The 17,613-nt window shown below is 55.3% G+C and overlaps 1 protein-coding gene across 6 annotated transcripts; it reads right to left on the bottom strand.

The window, feature by feature from the left end:
* Nucleotides 1-2,283: 2,283 nt before the first annotated feature.
* On the bottom strand, nucleotides 2,284-17,003 carry Celf3 (CUGBP, Elav-like family member 3). 6 transcript variants are annotated; one of them, XM_005414565.2, is made up of 14 exons: nucleotides 16,935-17,002; nucleotides 16,057-16,162; nucleotides 14,824-14,906; nucleotides 9,836-9,884; nucleotides 9,303-9,431; nucleotides 9,116-9,195; nucleotides 7,753-7,896; nucleotides 7,466-7,607; nucleotides 7,108-7,257; nucleotides 6,653-6,718; nucleotides 6,252-6,380; nucleotides 5,834-5,977; nucleotides 4,789-4,925; nucleotides 2,284-3,254 (listed from the first exon to the last, which is right to left on the bottom strand). In XM_005414565.2, exons 4-13 carry the CDS (start codon nucleotides 9,882-9,884, stop codon nucleotides 4,798-4,800), a joined length of 1,161 nt encoding a protein of 386 aa, XP_005414622.1. In that variant the 5' UTR covers nucleotides 14,824-14,906; nucleotides 16,057-16,162; nucleotides 16,935-17,002; the 3' UTR covers nucleotides 2,284-3,254; nucleotides 4,789-4,797. The 6 variants fall into 6 exon arrangements, with proteins under 6 accessions (XP_005414622.1, XP_005414618.1, XP_005414616.1 ...); XM_005414561.2 differs by having other exon boundaries at nucleotides 6,252-6,377; nucleotides 16,057-17,003; XM_005414559.2 differs by having other exon boundaries at nucleotides 16,057-17,002.
* Between the last annotated feature and the right edge of the window lie 610 nt (nucleotides 17,004-17,613).

Raw genomic sequence — 17,613 nt, 5'->3', positions numbered from 1 at the left:
GCAGCCCAGGGAGGGTGGGAGCAGTGGGGTTCGGACAGGGTTGGCAACAGTGGAGAGGTGAGCTGATCTAGATGACTAAGAACACTGCAGATGTAGCCGCAGTAGGGCTTTGCAGATGCACTGGATATGAGATATGGGAGGAAAGGTGTAATCCAAACTTGGGAAGGAGTGGGTATGTAGTGGTGATGTTTACTAATGAGGAAGACTAAGAAGAAGTCATTCTAAAATTTGGCTCAGGAGAAAAAGTAGGCTAGGAATACGTAGCTGGGAGTCATTCTTATCCAGCAGGTGAGAGGATGCAGTACATTGGTAGGAAACTCCATTTATGGAAAACAAGAGAAAGCTGATTCCTTGGTGCAGTAGGCTGAAAGAGGGACCAAAATGTGAGGATTTTATGAGAACCAGGAGCTGGGTCAGGGCTATTCAAGTTCTCAGATCTCGAAAAGAGAACAAGGTATGACCATGAGTGGAACTCCTTCAGTCACAAATACTAGAAGCCAAGACTATGGAAAGCTTTGAAATTTTAGAAAGAGAAATGAAAGATGACACAGGGAACCCACAAAGTTGGGCCATGCCTGCCAAGCCAGCAGGGCGCAAGCCCAAAGGAAATAGAGACACCTCACATTATCTGTACACATTTAAAAGCTTGAAATACATAGAAAGGAAATGAAAACACATTGAAGGAATTATTCTCGGGGCTTTTTCCCTCCTGCCATGTTCTCATCACTTTGGTCTGCCTGACAGGATATTTTTGTTTTTGGTTTTACAATTGAAAGTCTTCCCCCATCCCTGCTATTAACTTGCCAGCTCCTCTCTTCTGCCTCAAGAAGCTGTTTTCCTTCTTTGTGCTGCCATTAACATCTTAGCATAGCTTGATTATTATAGAAAAAAGAGACAAGTAAGGTAGCTGTTAATATTTTGTGGGGGCTGCCACACTTCAGCTGCCTGAGATATGGTAAGATACCAAGAGGGAGGAGACTTCCTGGTCGTCATCCCTCTGTATCCCCACATCCTGAGAGAATCCACGAGACAGTAAGCCAGTCTGGGAGATGTGCTTGGTCTAAAACCACATTTCTGCTTTGACTCAGGCTGTTCTGAAACAGACATCTCAAGGGAAAGTTCCTAATAATTAATACCAACTCCTGTGCCGCCAGCTGCACACACTTCTTCCCATCTCTGACCTGTACACACAGGCTTCTCTCTCAATTTCAGGTGCTTTATGTTGGCTAAGAATCCTGCCTGGGTTCTCCTTTTGAGTAAGGTCCCATTCCTGGTCTCTTGATTTCTACCACCCCAAGAGGTTTGGTTGGTTGGTTGTTTTTTTCCCCCTGAAACTATGTCCATAGATACATCTCCATAGTACTTCACATGTTGTTTCTTTTTAACTATGGGAAATTCAAAGAGGAGGCAGAAGTATGGGGCAGAGGTGGGATGAGTTGGAGTTTACTTGTGGTTGTGTTTTTATGAACAGCTGGCCTGCGGCCAGATCAGAGTTGGATGGTGACGAGTTTCTAAGACAGCTAGGGTAGCAGGTAGCTACTGACAAGCAAGTGGCCTGAGAATCCACCTGTGTGCTCCTGAGTCCTGCCCTAAAGCAGTTCACAGAGAAGAATCTAGAAACCAAAGGGGCCTGGCACAGTCTGCCTTCTACCTGATGGGAATCACTGCTGTAGCCTCCTTGGCACTCCTTAGGACCTTTGCCTCCAGAGGACAGGTGAGATGGCAGCCTATGGGCCTTGTAGTCAGCCAAACTGGGCTCAACTCCTCCAGCCTTCCCGTACCAGCTTTGTGAAGGGTAAGTTGGTCAGCTCTCAAAGCCTCCTTTTCCCTATCGGTACAGCCCTGCCCCACAGGGCTTTTGTGAGGTTAAGTGTAGAAATGCACATTAAAGGCCTAGAACAGAATCTCATGTGGAGCAGTGGTTAATAGGTGATGGGGGTACAGCCAGCCAGGTATCCCACTGGCCTACATGCACAAATGGTTCAGAATGTAGACTTCAAGGCGCCAGCCTTCAGAGGGACATGGGAGAGTGCTCCCCACAGGCTCTTCTTCCCTGTGCCCAACTCTGCAGAACATTCCAGAAAGAAGCCCCAAAGATAAGTAGAATATGATCATGAAGCTATGAGCAGGTGCTGGACACTGCTCAAAAGCAAGGGTTGGGCCCTCCCTGAGAATTTCCTCTCCCAAACTTCATTCTCTTTACTTTCCTCCCACCCCAGCCCCAGTGTGAACAGCCCCTACCCTCAGCCTTCCAAGACTCTTTTATTTGAATCTTTTAAATTTTCTTTATTTAGACAGAAAAGACCAACTCTTTAAAAGTAAAATGCAATAAATAAATAAGTTAAGCATAGAGAACTGTCTGAAACTGACTCCCCAGTCTCCCCTTACCACTCCCACCCCCACCCATCTTCCTTTCCCTAAAACCTCTTCCTAAAGAAAATCATCAGGTAATAAACCCCTTTACCCCTCCCCACACCCTCCCAAATACCCAGTCACCCCCCCAAACCAAAGGGAGAAATCGAGAGTGAGAAAAAAAAATCCAAGGGTAACATTGTCTAAACTCCCAGAGAGATGGCAGCGTCTGGGCCAGGCCAGGTGGGCTGGATAACGCACGGGTGGTCGTGGTATTTACATGGAGGGGCCAGCAGAGACTGTAAACATTTTTAGGGGTTCAGGGGGGTCTTTTCCTCATGAAAGGAGGAGGGTCTCTAGCTGACTGGCGGAGAGGCAGCCCTCAGGGCTCCCCCACACCCTCCTTGGAGGGGGCCCTTGAGGGAGGCAGTGAGTTTTAGGGCTGGGAGCCCAAGGTTAAGGGATATCCTACCTCTAGATGAGGGTGGAGGAGGTGTGAGAGCCAGCTTCGGAGAAGCCCCTACTGCGGGGAAGAGGCTGGGGCGAGGGCAGGCTCGGTCCTGCACCGCTAGAACAGGCTCACGGGAGAGCGAGCGTGGGCACAGCCCATCACAGGAGCCCTAGCAGAAGGCAGATACCCCGGAACCCTCAAGCCTATTCCTTGCTCCCTCACAAAGGCCAAAAGGATGCCTGGGAGGAAACAGGCCCTCGGAGCCAGGGAAGCAAAGCCACGGCCCTTCAGAGAGGCAGGTGGTGAGGTGGGGCGGTGTCCTGTGCCCCGAAGGCCATGAAGCGGCTTTTGCCCCAGAGCCCAGTCAAGGCCCAGGGCAGATGTGCAGAGAGGCCGGGGGCCAGTTGTGGGAAGAGGGTGTGAGCTGCCCCTTCCTCTGGTACCTCCACATCTGTAAAGGAAGGAAACACGGGTGAAGCCTGGGGAAGATCATGATCAGTGTGCGTCTCGGGGAAGGGGAGGTGGCTGGGGTGTTGACAGCACCTGAGATCGGGCTGCCTGAGGAAGGCAGGTCATCAGAAAGCCCTCAGCCCATATGGAACCACCCCCTGCCACCACCAGTCATGAGAGCAAAGGCCGGGAAAGAGACAGGGAGGGAAGCTATTAGAAAAACCAAACAGCCCATGAGATAAATAAAGACTGGAAGATACATTGACAGACCTAGAGGGGAAAGAGGCAAAGAAATGCAACAACAAACAGGCAAGCAGAAGGAACTGAAAGAAGGAAGGAGAGGGGTGCATTATGAGACAGACACCTGGAAAGAGAGAGGGAGCATCCGCAGAGAAGGCCACGGTGGACCCGGGACTGGGCTTAGGGAGGGAGTCTCGTGGGTGAGACCACCCCCAACCCCTAGGTAGTGCTCTCATTCCTTTTTGGAAAGGAACAAAGAAAGCAAGAGAGAAATGCACAGAACACAAACCACAGTCACCAACCACTGTTGACCAAGCACATCCCGCGAGCTGCCCCCGGCCCTGACCCTGGGCTGGGGGGCGCTTCCCTCCACGGCCCCTCCCCAAATAACAAACAATCGGCTCCAAAGACAACACGCTCGTTCCATGCAACTTACAGGGGCCCGGAGCAGGGGTCCGGGGATGGGGGCTTCAGCCGACAATGGACACGGGCCCTGGGCTGGGGGGGCCCCCAGGGTGGGGGGGAGTTAAGCAGCCAGGATTGGGGGGAAAGGGGAGAAACAGAAATGTGGGTATTGTTTTTGGGTTGTGTTTTTTTCAGGGGTTTGGCCCAAAAGAGATTAAACAACACAAAAATAACCAAGGTTCACGGATCTGTGGCCCTAAGTTTGGGATGGTGGCCAGCAAGGGGTGGAGGGGACCTCATAAGCAAGATTCACAGACGGTGCAACATTCCAACCTCCTCCACCTAAGCCAAAGTGACTCCCAAGGGGCCTGGAGGTGGCCTCCCCCAGTCTGTCCTGCACTCTCCTGCCCAGAGTTCACTGCTGCGTAAAAAAATCACCCAAAGTTCAGAGCAACAAGGACCTGGTGTATCCACTTCTCAGGAGAACAGATTCCAAGAGCCTGAACCATCCCCTTGTTCCCCAAATCCTATTCCCCTAATTCATCCAACCCAAAGGAAAACAGAAAGAGAGGCAGAAACATGGACATTGACCAGACAGTAAGACAGTAAGACCAGATATTGTGAAAGACCTGGGAGTAGACACAGATAGATGCAGATTTTCTTGTTCTGGGGTCAGTGTGTGTGTGTGTGTGTGTGTGTGTGTGTGTGTGTGTGTATGTAAGAGAGACGTGGTTGACCAACAGGTAAGGGAGCCACCCCAGATCCTGGATCTCATGCCCAGAGTCAGGTGGGAGTGGGCATCCTACGTTGTGAGTGTGGGGCACTCCTGGGCCCTGGCTACAACATATAGGGGCTGACGAGGAAGGGCACAAGACAGGAGCAGCACCCACCTGGGGCCCTCAGTAGGGCCGGTTGGCATCTTTAGGCCGCTTTAGCTGGACTTTGAGGCGCTTCATGCCGATCTGGAAGCCATTCATGGCCTGGATGGCAGCCTGGGCACTGGCTGGATTGTCGAAACTCACAAAGCCTGAGGTGAGAGGGGCATCAGGCCCAGCCCCAGGCTACTCTCTTGGGGACATGTTCTCCAGTTTCCCAGCACCACCCTACTTCTTCCCGGTGTCCTTGACAGTGCCTGGCACATGGTAAGCATTTAGAAGGAATTTGCTAACTGATGGGTTAAATGGATGAATCTAATCCAGCCACTCACAAAAACTAAGTGAGATATTCTTGCCAGCATTCTTTGCAGGGTTGTCCCTTCCTCATCAGCCTGTATAGTTCTGAACCTGTTGTTTGAAAACACTCACTTCTAGGCCCCTAAATGGTTTTTGTTGTTTTGTATTTTTAAGACAGGTCTCACTGTGTAGTCCTGCCTTGCCTTGAACTCACTATGGAGCCCAGGCTTGGCTTGAACTCACAGTGATCCTCCTGCCTCAGCCTCCCAAGTGCTGAGATTACAGATATGTGCCACAATGCCTAAATGGTTTTTGAAGCAGCCTTTCAAAAATGTGAAGGCAAGTAAAACATACTCCCCTTAAAAAAATCAGTCACCCCTAGACTGAGCCTATTTCAGACTTCTTAAAATGTAAATTCAACTGTGGTATTTTGTTTGCTTTTTGTTTTGATGCTGGGAATCGAAGGGCTCATGTATGCTAAGCATCTGTTCTATCACTGAGCTACTCCCCGGCCCCAAGGCTGGATCTTAGAGGAAAGATGAAGCTGTGGCATTCTGCAGGAAGTGCTGAATGTGTCAGAGGTTGCTCTTTTGTGTCTCTGGACACTCAGAATTTCAAATACTTGGTCTCTTGTGACCATAAATGCCCTCAGATGTATAAGACCTTGTCCTAATTTGGAGTTACACACACCACACACACACACACACACACACACACACACACACACGTCCACACTTTGTCTTTTGGATCATGCTGTTCTTACCAAAACATTTGCTCTGATTGGTGGCCCGGTCAACAAAGACTTTGGCTGAGATGACATGGCCAAAGGGGACAAACATCTGGAGGATCTCTGAGTCTGTGAACTCCTGTGGCAGGTGGTAGATGAAGATGTTGCAGCCATCAGGGCCTGAGTGGCAGTAGATTGGAAAGCTCAGTGATTGGCACATAATGCTGGTGCAGCAGGGTGTCAGGAAAAGCCTATCCTGGGGGCACCCTCCAAGTCTAGCTGAGCCACCAGCAGTGTGAGCCAGGGCTGCAGCCACTGCCTCTCCATGCCTTCCTCCCCACATGAGGGGCAAGACTGGGCTTGGCCCAGGGCAAGTGGGAGTCCATAAGCCCACAACCAGGGCACTCCTATCCCTCAAGACTTGCGGCTCTGAAGACCCTGACCCCGATGGCACCTTCTCGTTGCTGCTGCTGTTGCTGCTGCTGTTGCTGCTGTTGGGGTGGTGGAGGAGGCTGTTGGGCGACCAGGGCCGGAGGCTGTGGGAATGCAGGTGCAACCAGGCTGTAGGCTGCTGGGTAGGCTGCTGGGGTGGGGAGAACAGAAAGAGCAAATGGGGCTCCTGTGAGTCCTCCAGTCAGGCCTGACCCTGGAATCCACAGGGCTGACAGGTTTTCAGGGAAGGAGCTGTCCTGGGCCCTTGGGTGTTCTGCCCCTAAAGATACATCCTCATAGGTGTGGCCTGTCGGGAAAGCCTGGAGGGGGTGATGGGCAGGGAGCTCAAAAGCCCTTTCCCTCTTTCCCTCTTGCGACTCATCCCGTAAGGGCAGGGCCCTGGGCTGCGGGGAGGGGGCTCACCTGTATAGTGCTGCATCCCCGCATATGCCTGCTGCAGGGGGTCCACGGAGGCCGCGGGGCTCTGGGCTGGAGAGAGCAGCATGGATGTGAGAGGCCCTGGGGCACAGCAGGAGCCCCAGCAGCATGTCTGTGAGTAGAGGATGGCCATGGGGAGAGCCTTGTTCATCATGGATGTGAGGTGAGAAGGGGAAACAAACATGGCAGTGGGAAGGGAAAAGAACCCAGCAGGCTGGAGCTCATGCCTGGCTGGCAATCCTGGGCAAGCTGGTTTGCCTCTGTAAGCCTCAGCATCCCTGGCTGAGAACGGAGGGAGCATCTCTGCCCAAGATGAGAGAGCAGGAAAAAGCGCCTCAAACCCTGAGGCTGGGTAGGGAATGTGTGTCATGGCTGTCACAGTGGCTGTGGTGGCCTAGAAGCTTGCTGCTGGGGCAGGGTAGTCAGGCAGGGAGCCCCACCTGGATAGGGGTGAACCCCGTTGGGATACAGAGCATCAGGGGCAGGCTGCCCAGTGGGCTGGGTGGGCACCGGGCTGTAGCCGTTGACGCCCAGGGCAGCAGGGATTGCAGAGACGGGCGTGGCAGCGATGGCAGGAGGGGTGCTGGTTCCTGGGGAGGAGAAAGCGACACAGCGCAGAGAAGCAGACACACACAGATGCAGAGAACCAGTCAGCAAGTTGGAGAGAGCAGACAGGAGCAAGCAGGCCACTCTGTGACCCTAGCCCTCTCCCAGAGCCAGTGGCTTCCCGTCTCTATCCCCACCATCCCTTGACTGCTAGCCCTGCCCTGTTCCTTGCCCGGCCCATCCCTGTCTTACCTGAGGATGGGGTGATGGGGGTGGCGATGAGGCCATTGGCGTTGATGGCGGCCATGTGCTGCATTTGCACAGCAGCCATGGTGGCCATGGGGCTGAGGTAGGCACTGTGAGCCGCTACCAGGGCCGCCTGCTGCTGCATCAGCTGGGGTGGGAAGAGAGGAGAGTGGGGCCAGGCCCCCATACCCTTGGCCTGCCTCCCTCCCAGTCTGGGCCTTGGTGTTGGGAGCGGGGCAGGACACAAGGCAGGAGGGATGCGGGGACAGGGGAATACTCAGGACAGTGCTTACGGCCTGGGTGTAGGCGCTGTAGGCTCCAAACTGGAGGGCAATGGGGCTGAACATGCCCAGCTGGGTGGCCACCTGCTGCATTCGGCGGAGACCTCGCTCCTTCTCTGTGTCAGCAAACTTCACCACCAGGCTGGATGAGGCACCCTGGGTGTGGGCCCGGCGTGCACAGAGGGACAGATCAGCATTTCCTCCTCCCCATGGCCCTCAGAACCTGGTCTCATTCTCCCAACTCCCATGGCTTGGCCCTTTTGGGAGAACAGCAACATTTTACCCCTGTCAAATGGAGAGATTCTAATCCCACCCTCTCCCTGTGCTGGGGTGTGAAAATGTGAAGGCATCTGCTCAAAGAGTAGAAGGCCTACCAGAATGGGGAGGGCATCCCTGGCTTCTCCAAGAGGACTCAGAGCTGGAAATCTTCCCCACACTAGTGGGTCAGCCACAGCAACTGTTTAATCTCGCCTTCCAGCTGCCCCACCTCTCTGACATGAGCCCCACCCCCATGCCGATGGCCTTGTGAGGTACCTGGCGCATACAGCCACAAATTTGAATACTGCCCTGAGCCAAATAGAGACCAGATTGGAACATCTGCAAGGGTTGTTGTAGAATCCTAGATGCTCAGACTGGAAGGGGCCCAGGGTCACTGAAAGCAGTTCTCTACCCCATTCTGCCTCCTTGCAACCCGGTCTGTAGGTCTGTACTCGGTGCTTGCCCAGCCTCTGCTAGAGAACTGTGCATTCGGGGAAACCCACATCTCTAAACCAACTGGTTCTTTTTGTTGTTGCTGTTCTCTTTTTGAGACAGGGTCTTGCTATGCAGTTCAGGCTGGCTTTGAGCTCACTTTATAGCCCAGGCTGGTTTCAAACTTGAAACGATCCTCCTGCCTCAGCCTCCCGAGTGCTGGGATTACAAGTGTGCACCACCATGCCTGGTCTCAAGCCCACTAGTTCTGATTTAGAGGTCTGTTCTGCTCACGAGCTCCCAGAGCACACTGGCTTCACTCAATGCTAAAGAGCAGGGGCATCAGAGTCAACATGCGGGCAAGGACAAAGCAAGGGTTCGGTACCCCGGCAAAGGGGGTTGGGGGTCATGGGAGGCAGGTGGGAGACAGGAGACGGAAGGAGGGCTGAGAGATGGAGGAGGCGGGAAAGGAGGGTGAAGAGGATTTGGATTGAAGATGAGTAGGAGAGAAGAGGTGGAGAACTATTATTTGACAAGTGCCCATGTCCCTGAGTGCTTTGTATCTCTTCTGCCAGAACCCTACTTTTCAGTGAATTCAAAGTCCTGCTGTGAGTAGGCTCCCCCTGTATGCCAGGGGCGGGGGGGCCAGTGGACAGGAGGCCTGGGAGAGAGGAGCAGGGCTCACCGGCAGGGTCCGGCTGCTGTGAAGGGTGTTGATGGCTGCTTGGGCCTCCGCATGGGTCTGGAACTTCACGAAGGCGCAGCCTAGAGATGGAGGAGGAAAGGGGTTTGTATACACTCTGAAGGCCACCAGAGGGGACCCACTGCCAGGGAACCAGTGGGTAGGGGCAGGAAGGTTACAGGGGCTGCACCTTTGCTGGTGCCATCTGGTCCCCGGAGCACAGTGCACTCATCTATGGTCCCGAACGGCTCAAACATCTTGCGGACATCTTCATCTGTCTGCTGCTTCCCTAGCATCCCCACAAAGAGCTTCCGGTCTTCTGGCGGGTAGAGCACAGCGGGAGGGGCATATTCAGGGCCTCCTGGCTGCTTTCTCAGCCTTTTCACCTTCTACTCTTCCCCTGGAGCTACTGACACTCCTTCCCCCACATGGGGACCAGTGGCTCGAGGGTGTGAAGGGGGTGATGGCTGGGGAGGAGGGGACAGGCAGATAGAATGGTCACCTCAGTTCTGAAGGACTTGTATGTGTCTGGGCCTCAGATTTTCCATGTCTGTGGTAGCTGGATCTCACCTCTGCAGCCCCCCCCCCACTCGTAGCCCCACCCTGACAGGAAACTCTAGAATTGTCAAGATTTCTTCCTGAAGAGACCCTGTCCCTCAGCCTCTCCAAGCCCTGGGCCTAAAGTGGGAAGAGAGGGACCAGGTCCAAAGGTGCAGAGCCTACCTCCTCGACTCTCGCTGTCGGCTGGCTTGACCTGGATCGGTCTGTTCATCTAAAGGAGAGAAGAGAGGGCAGCTGCTTGGTCGTGAACATCCAAGAGCCCTCCCCAGGTCAGGGCCTGCAGACGAGCCAAAGGGAACAAGCCCCAGACCTCGGCTTTTCCCCAGCACTCTGTTTCTGCTGGGAAGGAGGGACAGGGCCTAATCTCCCCTGGGTTTAGGACCCCGAGGGGATTAGAGGCAATGGAGAGAGGATGTGAAGGAAGATGCCCATGGGGCAAAGCTCCAGGCACAGGTTGGTCCTGCATGCCAGGGCCAGGAATAGCTGCTGCTCTCCTTAGGGAAGAAGAGGGCCTAGCCTGAAGTCCCAGGTCCTGAGGTATAGCCCAACCAAGGGGCTATTCAGCCAGAGCTGCCTCCATTCTACAAAGTAGGAGCAACAGGGACCACCCCATGGAGAAGCTCCAAGGTGAACTCTAGACTGAGGGAGACCCCACAGAGGCCCAGACTTTCTTCTGACCCTGGAGGTGTGTCTACCTCTCTTTCTACCACCCTATACCCCTTGACCCCAGGGGGAAGGCACTCGGGCAGCACAAAGGGAGCAGATGCCCAGTCTCCGTGGCAACAGGAGAATGCGCACCATGGCAACCGCCCACTCAGCCTGATTTATCCGTCCCCGTCGCCCTGGCGACCGTGGTGACGTCATCACTTCTGCTGCTCCACACGCTGGAGAAGGAGTGGGGAGGGGGGTGGGAACTGGGTATGCTGGGGGTGGAGGATTTGGTGGGGGTTGGGAGGTGGGGGAGGGGCCCCGGAAAGCTTTCTGGTCCAGGAGGGAGGTGTGCAGAGGCAGCCCTGTGGGACCATACTGTCCCTTCTGCATCCCTCCTCCAGAGCAAATCCTTGGTGTCTGGATAGCCAGGACTGCTCTGAGGGAGCAGAGGCTGTCCCAGGCTGCTTTGCAATATCTGTGGCACCTAAGTCCTCCTGCACTCTACCGTCCCTGACCCCTGCAGTGTTGCCCTTTGTTTGGTCTTCGGTGAGAATGGAGAATCCCCAGTTTCACTCTCCATCTGTTGTTTGGAGAGAAGACTTGGACATTACTCCCACAGGTTGATGTCCGTAGCCAGGGCAGGGAGCATCATAGAAACTGGCAAGGGAGGAGAAGGACACTCAGTGTTCAGTTTCTCAAAATATTTTGCTACGTAGGACTTTCACTACTGGGACCACACCTGGTCCCTCCCTCCCTCTGGTGGTGGGACAGTCCCAGTCCCAGTGACCAAAAGAAAACAAACCGTCCATGTTCATTCTGAAGGTGGGACTACAGGTACATCCAGAAGAGGTCCTGGCATAGGAGCCAGGAGACCTGGGTTGGAGGACCAGCCCTGCCACTCACTAGCTATGTGACCTTGGGCAAGCCCCCGTCACTTCTCTGTGCCTCAGCTTCCTCATCTATAAATGAAGCGGGTGGACCAGGTGGTCTCTAGTTGGGTTCCTTCAGCTCCAGTGATCTAGCACTAGGAAACCTTGTGCGGTATCAACACAAAGAACTGCAGAAATGGCTGCCCCCTCCCAAACCCCTTCTCAAACTGGACCTTCTGTCCCTGTACCAAATCAAGCCAGTCAGTCTCAGTCAGGTATTCATAGCCTTGGGTCACATCTAAGCTCTACCTCAAGTGATTCTCCTGCCCCAGGGCCCACTCCCAGATCTCTGGGTCTGTGAGCAGCTGGTCGGGGAGGGAAGTAACAGCCACACAAATCCTGCAGCCACTGTGCCCCCAGTTTAATCTCCTACCAATCTGGGATTATCCCATCCAAGCTCCAAGCTCCTTAGGGGTGTGTGTGTGTGTGTGTGTGTGTGTGTGTGTATCTGTGAAGGCCTGGGGTCCCAGGTTCAGGGGGCTGTTATCATCCCCTCCTTGCCTGAGTACTGTCACCAAAACAACCAGGAACCTCTAGAGCTGGCCCCACCCGACTCCCTAAGAGGTACAGGAAGAACGAGGAACACTGTGCAGGGGGATTCTTGTGCTGGGCACTAGCCCCTTCCCAATAGGCCCCTGGGGACTTGCCGTTCTGGACAGAGATGGTGAACCTGAGAACCAGAGAGAAAGGATGCAGTTCCCTCCCTGTATAGACTTCCAGGCACAAAAATAGCAGAGCAATAAATACCCACAGTGATGTGGATCTGCACAGAGACGTACACAAGTGCACAGACCACAGAACGGCCGCGGTGAGGAAGACTCCCTGGGTGCCCCCAGCACCCATTCTCAGCCTCCTCCTTCCTGGCCTGGCACTTCCTGTGGGAAGCCCAGGCTTTGTTAGCTCAACTCTGCACACCTGCCGCCTCCCCTGAGTCCAGCTGTGCTCTATTTACCTGGCAACCAAGCTGTGCCTCTGCTCTTTCCTAGCTACCACACGCCAGGTGATAAGCCCTCCCCAGGGCCTCCCAAAGAAGAAGGGGCTATTTATACCCCAACCAAGAATCCCTGCACTGCTCCAGCACCAGGATCACTTTCAAGGCCCCCTCCTCACGAGCAGAAAAGATCCCACTTCCAAGAGGAGCTCATTGTTCCCACAAAATCTAATTCTCTTAAGGGTGGAGACCTGGGGCCCAGCCACTCTTGGCTCCAAACTTGTTGCTGTGTCCCAGACCACACACAAGTGGGGCGTGTCCACCTTTCCAACCCAGAGTGGGATCGGGGTCTACAGCAGAGGAGGAATAGGCCAGGCGGAGGTGTCCCTCAGACCACCACATCCTGGAGGCCACACCCCACTCATGGGATGGATCCAGGGACCCGAGGCAAAGCTACCCTGGGAAGGTCTTCGTGGAGAGAAGAGGAAGTAGGGCTCAACAGTCACAGGCCCAGCCCCCATTCTTTCTCGGAGCTGCCGGAGCAGCCTGAAACTTCACCCTTATATAGTAGCACCTCTAGATTCTGGGATGACAAAGATGGGGAGCAAAGAAAGAGGGCTAAGTGCACTTGTTTAAAAAAAATGTGAAAAAAAATTTAAAACATTGAAAAAATAAAAAATAAAAAAAACATGCAGTAGGAAGGCTGGGAGTCTGCCGGCAAGAACTTCCCAAAGGAATCGTGCAGCACCTGACACACTACAACTATCTGAGGGGCTGTGACAGCAGAAAAGACCCAGCGGGTATAGCGGGGCTTGATCAGACATCTGCTGTACTTCGTTCTTCAGGTCTGGCCCCCAAACCTCTAACACAGCACCCCCATAAGCCCCTCATTTCTACTGAAAACTCTGTCAGGTCCCTCTGGATTCTGTCCCTTGGGGCAAGGGCCAACAGTGGAACTCAGTGTCACCTGGGAGCCCTGGAGCAGGGCTAGACAATCATTAACTGGGGCACCCTCCTCCCTCACCTCACCCTTGGCCTGATGTTCTTAGGAGGGTCAGGAGCAACCCTCCCCCCACACAAGGCTTTGCCTGAGCGACGCAGGCACCTGCGGGGACAGGCAGGTAGATTTCACTGGCTGGCACACTCTGCTCTTGGGGTTCACATCCACCCCCAGGGCATCTCTTGTCCAAGTCCCCTGTCTGCTGTCCCTTTTGCACACTCTCTTCCTCTGTCCCCTCTCTGCAGGGCTCTGAAATGGGGAGACAATAGGAAAAGGCCAACAGCCATGGGATGAAAACTGTTGGGGAAGGGAGGGAAGGAGAACAGAGTGGGGACCAGGTTTCATGTGCCCACACCCCACACATCTGACCTGTGGGCATTCGTGTGTGTGTGTGTGTACACGAACACACGCTAGCCTGGGCCCCTAGGCCTGCTCACACTCACACGTGGGTTCTCCACCCTGTGCTGTGGTAGCTGTCCTGGCCGCTGGCCAGGATGAGACTACTGAGGGGAGCCGTGGGGCGGGCCCTCCGGGGGGGCAGAACTTAAGGGCTGAGGGCCAGGGAGAACCTTGGGGGGAGCGTTGAAGTTGGGGGTGGTGGGAGAAGCTCTAATTTCCTCCCCTGGCCCTGCCCCATCTGTTTTGTCTGTTTCCCTCCCAAGAAGAGGTGAATGATCAGCCCCATTCTCTACTTCAGTGTGGGGCAGGAGCGGGGCTGGGATAAGTGTGTCTCCAGCACTCAGAGGGTGTCGAGCAAGGGTGTGCTGAGGGCAGGTAGAGTGAGGTCCAGGAGAAAACAGAAGCAGGTGATGGTAAAAGGGAACCGGCCTCTGCGACCCCTGTGCCACCCAGTTGTGTGCATGGGGCAGCCTGAGAGTCTTTATTCCTATTTCTCCGTTGCCAGTGCAGGCTTGGAACCATCTGCAAGTCTGGCTGAGAAGAAACAAAGGGGTGTGACCTTGCAGGAGGGAGGCCATGTCAGAGGCACCCCTGCCTCCCCAGCCAGCCTTGGTGGGGTCAGGCCTGATTCTGATGATGTCTGCTCTGCCCTTGTTTGCTCCCCCAACCTAGGCCTGCCCAGCCCCTGCTCGACCCTGTCGCCCTGTGGCTGTGTTCCTGGGGCTCTTTCTGGGAGACAAGAGGAGAGCTGTCAGAACTCTAAAACCAACACCTGGATGCCAAACCAGCAGGCCCCAGCTGCCTATTCTAAGGCATCAGCACCCCTCCCCCACCTCCCAGCCCTCCAGCTGTCTCCCCAGAGCCACAAAAGAGTGTCTGGGTACCTCCGGTTCACCTCGACCCACACTTAGTGTCCCAGTCTTCTCCCGACACCCTCCACCAGCTCAGTCCTCCCTCCAGCACAGCCCCCCTCCACGGGCAGGTTGGGAGGTGGGGGAGGGGCCGCATCTGCTCCAAAAGGTCACGTTTACTCCACTAATCGCTCCTTTCCTTCCTTCCAGGTAAGACTAGCGACATGCACGCATCTATAGCAAGAAAAGCCGGTGCTAGAAATAGAGAAGGACTTCCTGGTGATGGGAGAAGCTGGAAAATACGTTCAGTGTCTTGGGAGGATGGGACGCCCCTGCCGTCCCTGAGGCCCTTCTCAGCCACCCCAGGGCCTGCAAAGGATGGGACTCACCCCTGGAAGCGTCTTCTGTTCGTGCAGGGCACTCTGGGCCTTCAGGGCTGAATCGCGGGCACAGTATGTCAGGAAGGCACATCCTGAGGAGGGGCAAGGGCAGAGATAGAGTCAGGGGTGAGTCCCCAGCCTCCCCTCCTGAGGACAGGAGCTTTTCCTTTCTTGCCTGCTGGAGCGGCGGGTATCTGAGGGGGAAGACCTTCTGTCCCAGAAGTGGAGTGGAGACCTGGGGCTCCGAATGCGGGCAGTAATGGGCAAGGGAGGCACTTGGGCTGCTAGGAGATGGGACTTGGTGTGGCCGTGGTTGCCAGTGCTCAGAGTGTGGTTTTCTCCTCCTCAGCTGGTCTCCTTTCCTCTTTCTCCTCCCTCCATCTTGGTCACCAGCACCCCTTTCCTCTCCTATTTTCCCTATTTCCTAGACTCTCCCCAACCCTACAGGGGACAGGTACATGGTGGAGAGTGAAACCGAGAAGGACCGGAAAACACAGCCGGAAGTGCCTTTTCCCTGGGCCCAGCGTTGGAAGGGAAGTAACACGGCCCAAAGATCCTCAGTGCTTTCCAAGTTCTGACCCCAGGGTCAGCCCTGCTTAGCCACACAGCCCTGGGAGGGAGGCCTCAGGGGCATCCTCCCTCTTAACTTTCTGACCTTTCCCCATTTCCCAGATCACCACCAATCTCTGCCATTCATTCTCCACTCAAGTCCCTCCCTCCGCTCTTCAGTCCTGAGGTTGCCCTGTCCAGGGAATCTCCACTCTCTGCAAGGAGCACCTGCCCCTGTGTCCTAACCTCCATCCTGACTTTATCTGAGGCTACTCAGATTCTCAGTCTCTCTCTCTCTCTCTCTCTCTCTCTCTCTCTCACACACACACACACACACACACACACACCCCTGCTCAGCTCCTTATCTCTCAAACCAGCCCTCTGTCCCTCCATCCTTTCTTAAATTCATCCTGTGACATTAACATCTGCCTCCATCTCTGGGATCTGCATCTCTGCAGGCCTCTTGACAACTCTTCACCCAAAACAGCCCCTCTTGGTCCCCTGTCCCGGAGTCCCCTGGTCACTCTAGCTGAGTTCTTTTCCAGCCCCTCCATCCACACTTCCCAGCCCCTGGACTCTTGTCCTTCCATAGCACACCTTTCCAGCTACTCCATGTCTCTAGCCTGGCCTTTCTCCTCCTCCCAGCCTCCTAACCACCCACTGGCACCTCTCCAGCCTGGCTTGACCCCTCACCCTTGTGCAGCCCGGTGTACTTGTCCTTGATGACAGTCAGCTCGAAGATCCGACCAAACTGCTCGAAGATGGGCTTCAGGTCCTTTTCCTCCAGATGCCTCGGGATCTGCCCCACAAATAGCTTGATGGCATCCGGCTCCTTCATTGGGGCGGCCCAGGAGGAGGGGCCGAGGGGAGCAGGGAGAGGCCCAGAGGCCAGGGGAGCTGCCCAACAAGGAGGCAAGTGGTGGGGGCCGGGGGCCCAGCCGGGGCCAGCTTTCCCTTTGGCCCCCAACCACACTGCTGAGTGGAGGAGCAGCTCTTCACACAAAGGAGGCCCAGGAGTTGAGGGCTAGGGGTCAGGGGTCTAGGCAGACACTGCCGAGCCACCAGGGGGCATAGCCCAAACAAACGATCTCCCTCCCAGAGGTCTGGCAAGGATCCCAGGATGGGGGTCAGTGTGGCCAAGACCTGGAAGGTTGGGGTGGTAGCAGGTGCTCTAGGGCTCAGGAGGGCTGAGAACTGGGGGTGGCAAGGAGGGGTGGAGGTGGGGGAAAGGGCCTGAGGAAGGGGATGGGAGGAGACTGAGGGGTTCAGGGCCTGAGATATGGTTGCCAGCAGCTTCAGTGAGAGGGGCCCCTCCTGATGTGGGGCAGGTGGAGCTCTCGTTGGTTCCCCGGGGAGGACACCTCCCCTGTGGCTGATCCTTCTGCTGGGTCCGAAGATCCCTGATGCCAGATGCTTGATTTCTGATGGCGGCAGGGCTCCGGGGGTCCCTTTTGCCCTGCCGCCCCCCTTCAGGTCCTCCCCTCAGCCCCCCTCCCACCCCCACCCCGGTCCCCGGGCCTGGGCTGCTGCTGGCTGCTCCCGCCGCTGGGGCTGCCTGCGTTCCCGGTCACCTGGGTCCCGGAGCTCTGCTCTCCGGCCGCGCTCTCCTCAACAAAAACCTCCCCCCTCCACACCCCCTCCCCACTCCCACCTCCTTTCCCCTGACTTCGGTGATGTCAGTCTCAGGGGTAGAATACAAATTCTCTAGCCTGGAGAGAGACGCACAATCCTGGCATGAGCCACGCCCTCTTTCTATCACCATCCTTCCTGACTCCCTTCCCGCCCCCAGAAGAGCAGCTGGCCCTGTTGATAACAACCCTTCCCCCATCTTACTCCCCAATCAGGAGTTAGGCAAGGCAGTAGGATGGAGAATTTATAGAGGAGCCCTAAGGTGGGGTCCATTGTTCCGGGGGCTGGAGCTGTCCCCGGTGCTGGAAGAGAAGACCCAGGAGATGGGAGCTGGGGGTGGGGAGGAGAGGGGTGCTGGCATTTGGGGAGCCCAGAGTGAGGAGCCAAGGAAAGAAGACACGGAACAGAAAATGGGATAGGATAGTTGGGCAGGCTGAGGGGGACAGAGAAGTGTATGTGGGGAGGGCAGCCGGTAGTAGAGTCTGGAGGGAAAAGAGTAGAGAAACCCAGAGAGGAAAAAATGGGAAGGGAGGCGGGAAGGGAGAGCGGGTTGAGACGCTTGCAAAAAGGGAATTATATGTTCTCCAGAAAAGGAACCAAGAAAAACGACAGGTTTCTGAC

The sequence above is a fragment of the Chinchilla lanigera genome, unplaced genomic scaffold (assembly GCF_000276665.1).
Source record: "Chinchilla lanigera isolate Chin_1 unplaced genomic scaffold, ChiLan1.0 scaffold00188, whole genome shotgun sequence".
NCBI classification, from domain to species: Eukaryota; Metazoa; Chordata; class Mammalia; order Rodentia; family Chinchillidae; genus Chinchilla; species Chinchilla lanigera.
Note: the sequence above shows the minus strand (reverse complement) of the source record. Positions and strands in the feature narration are given on the sequence as shown.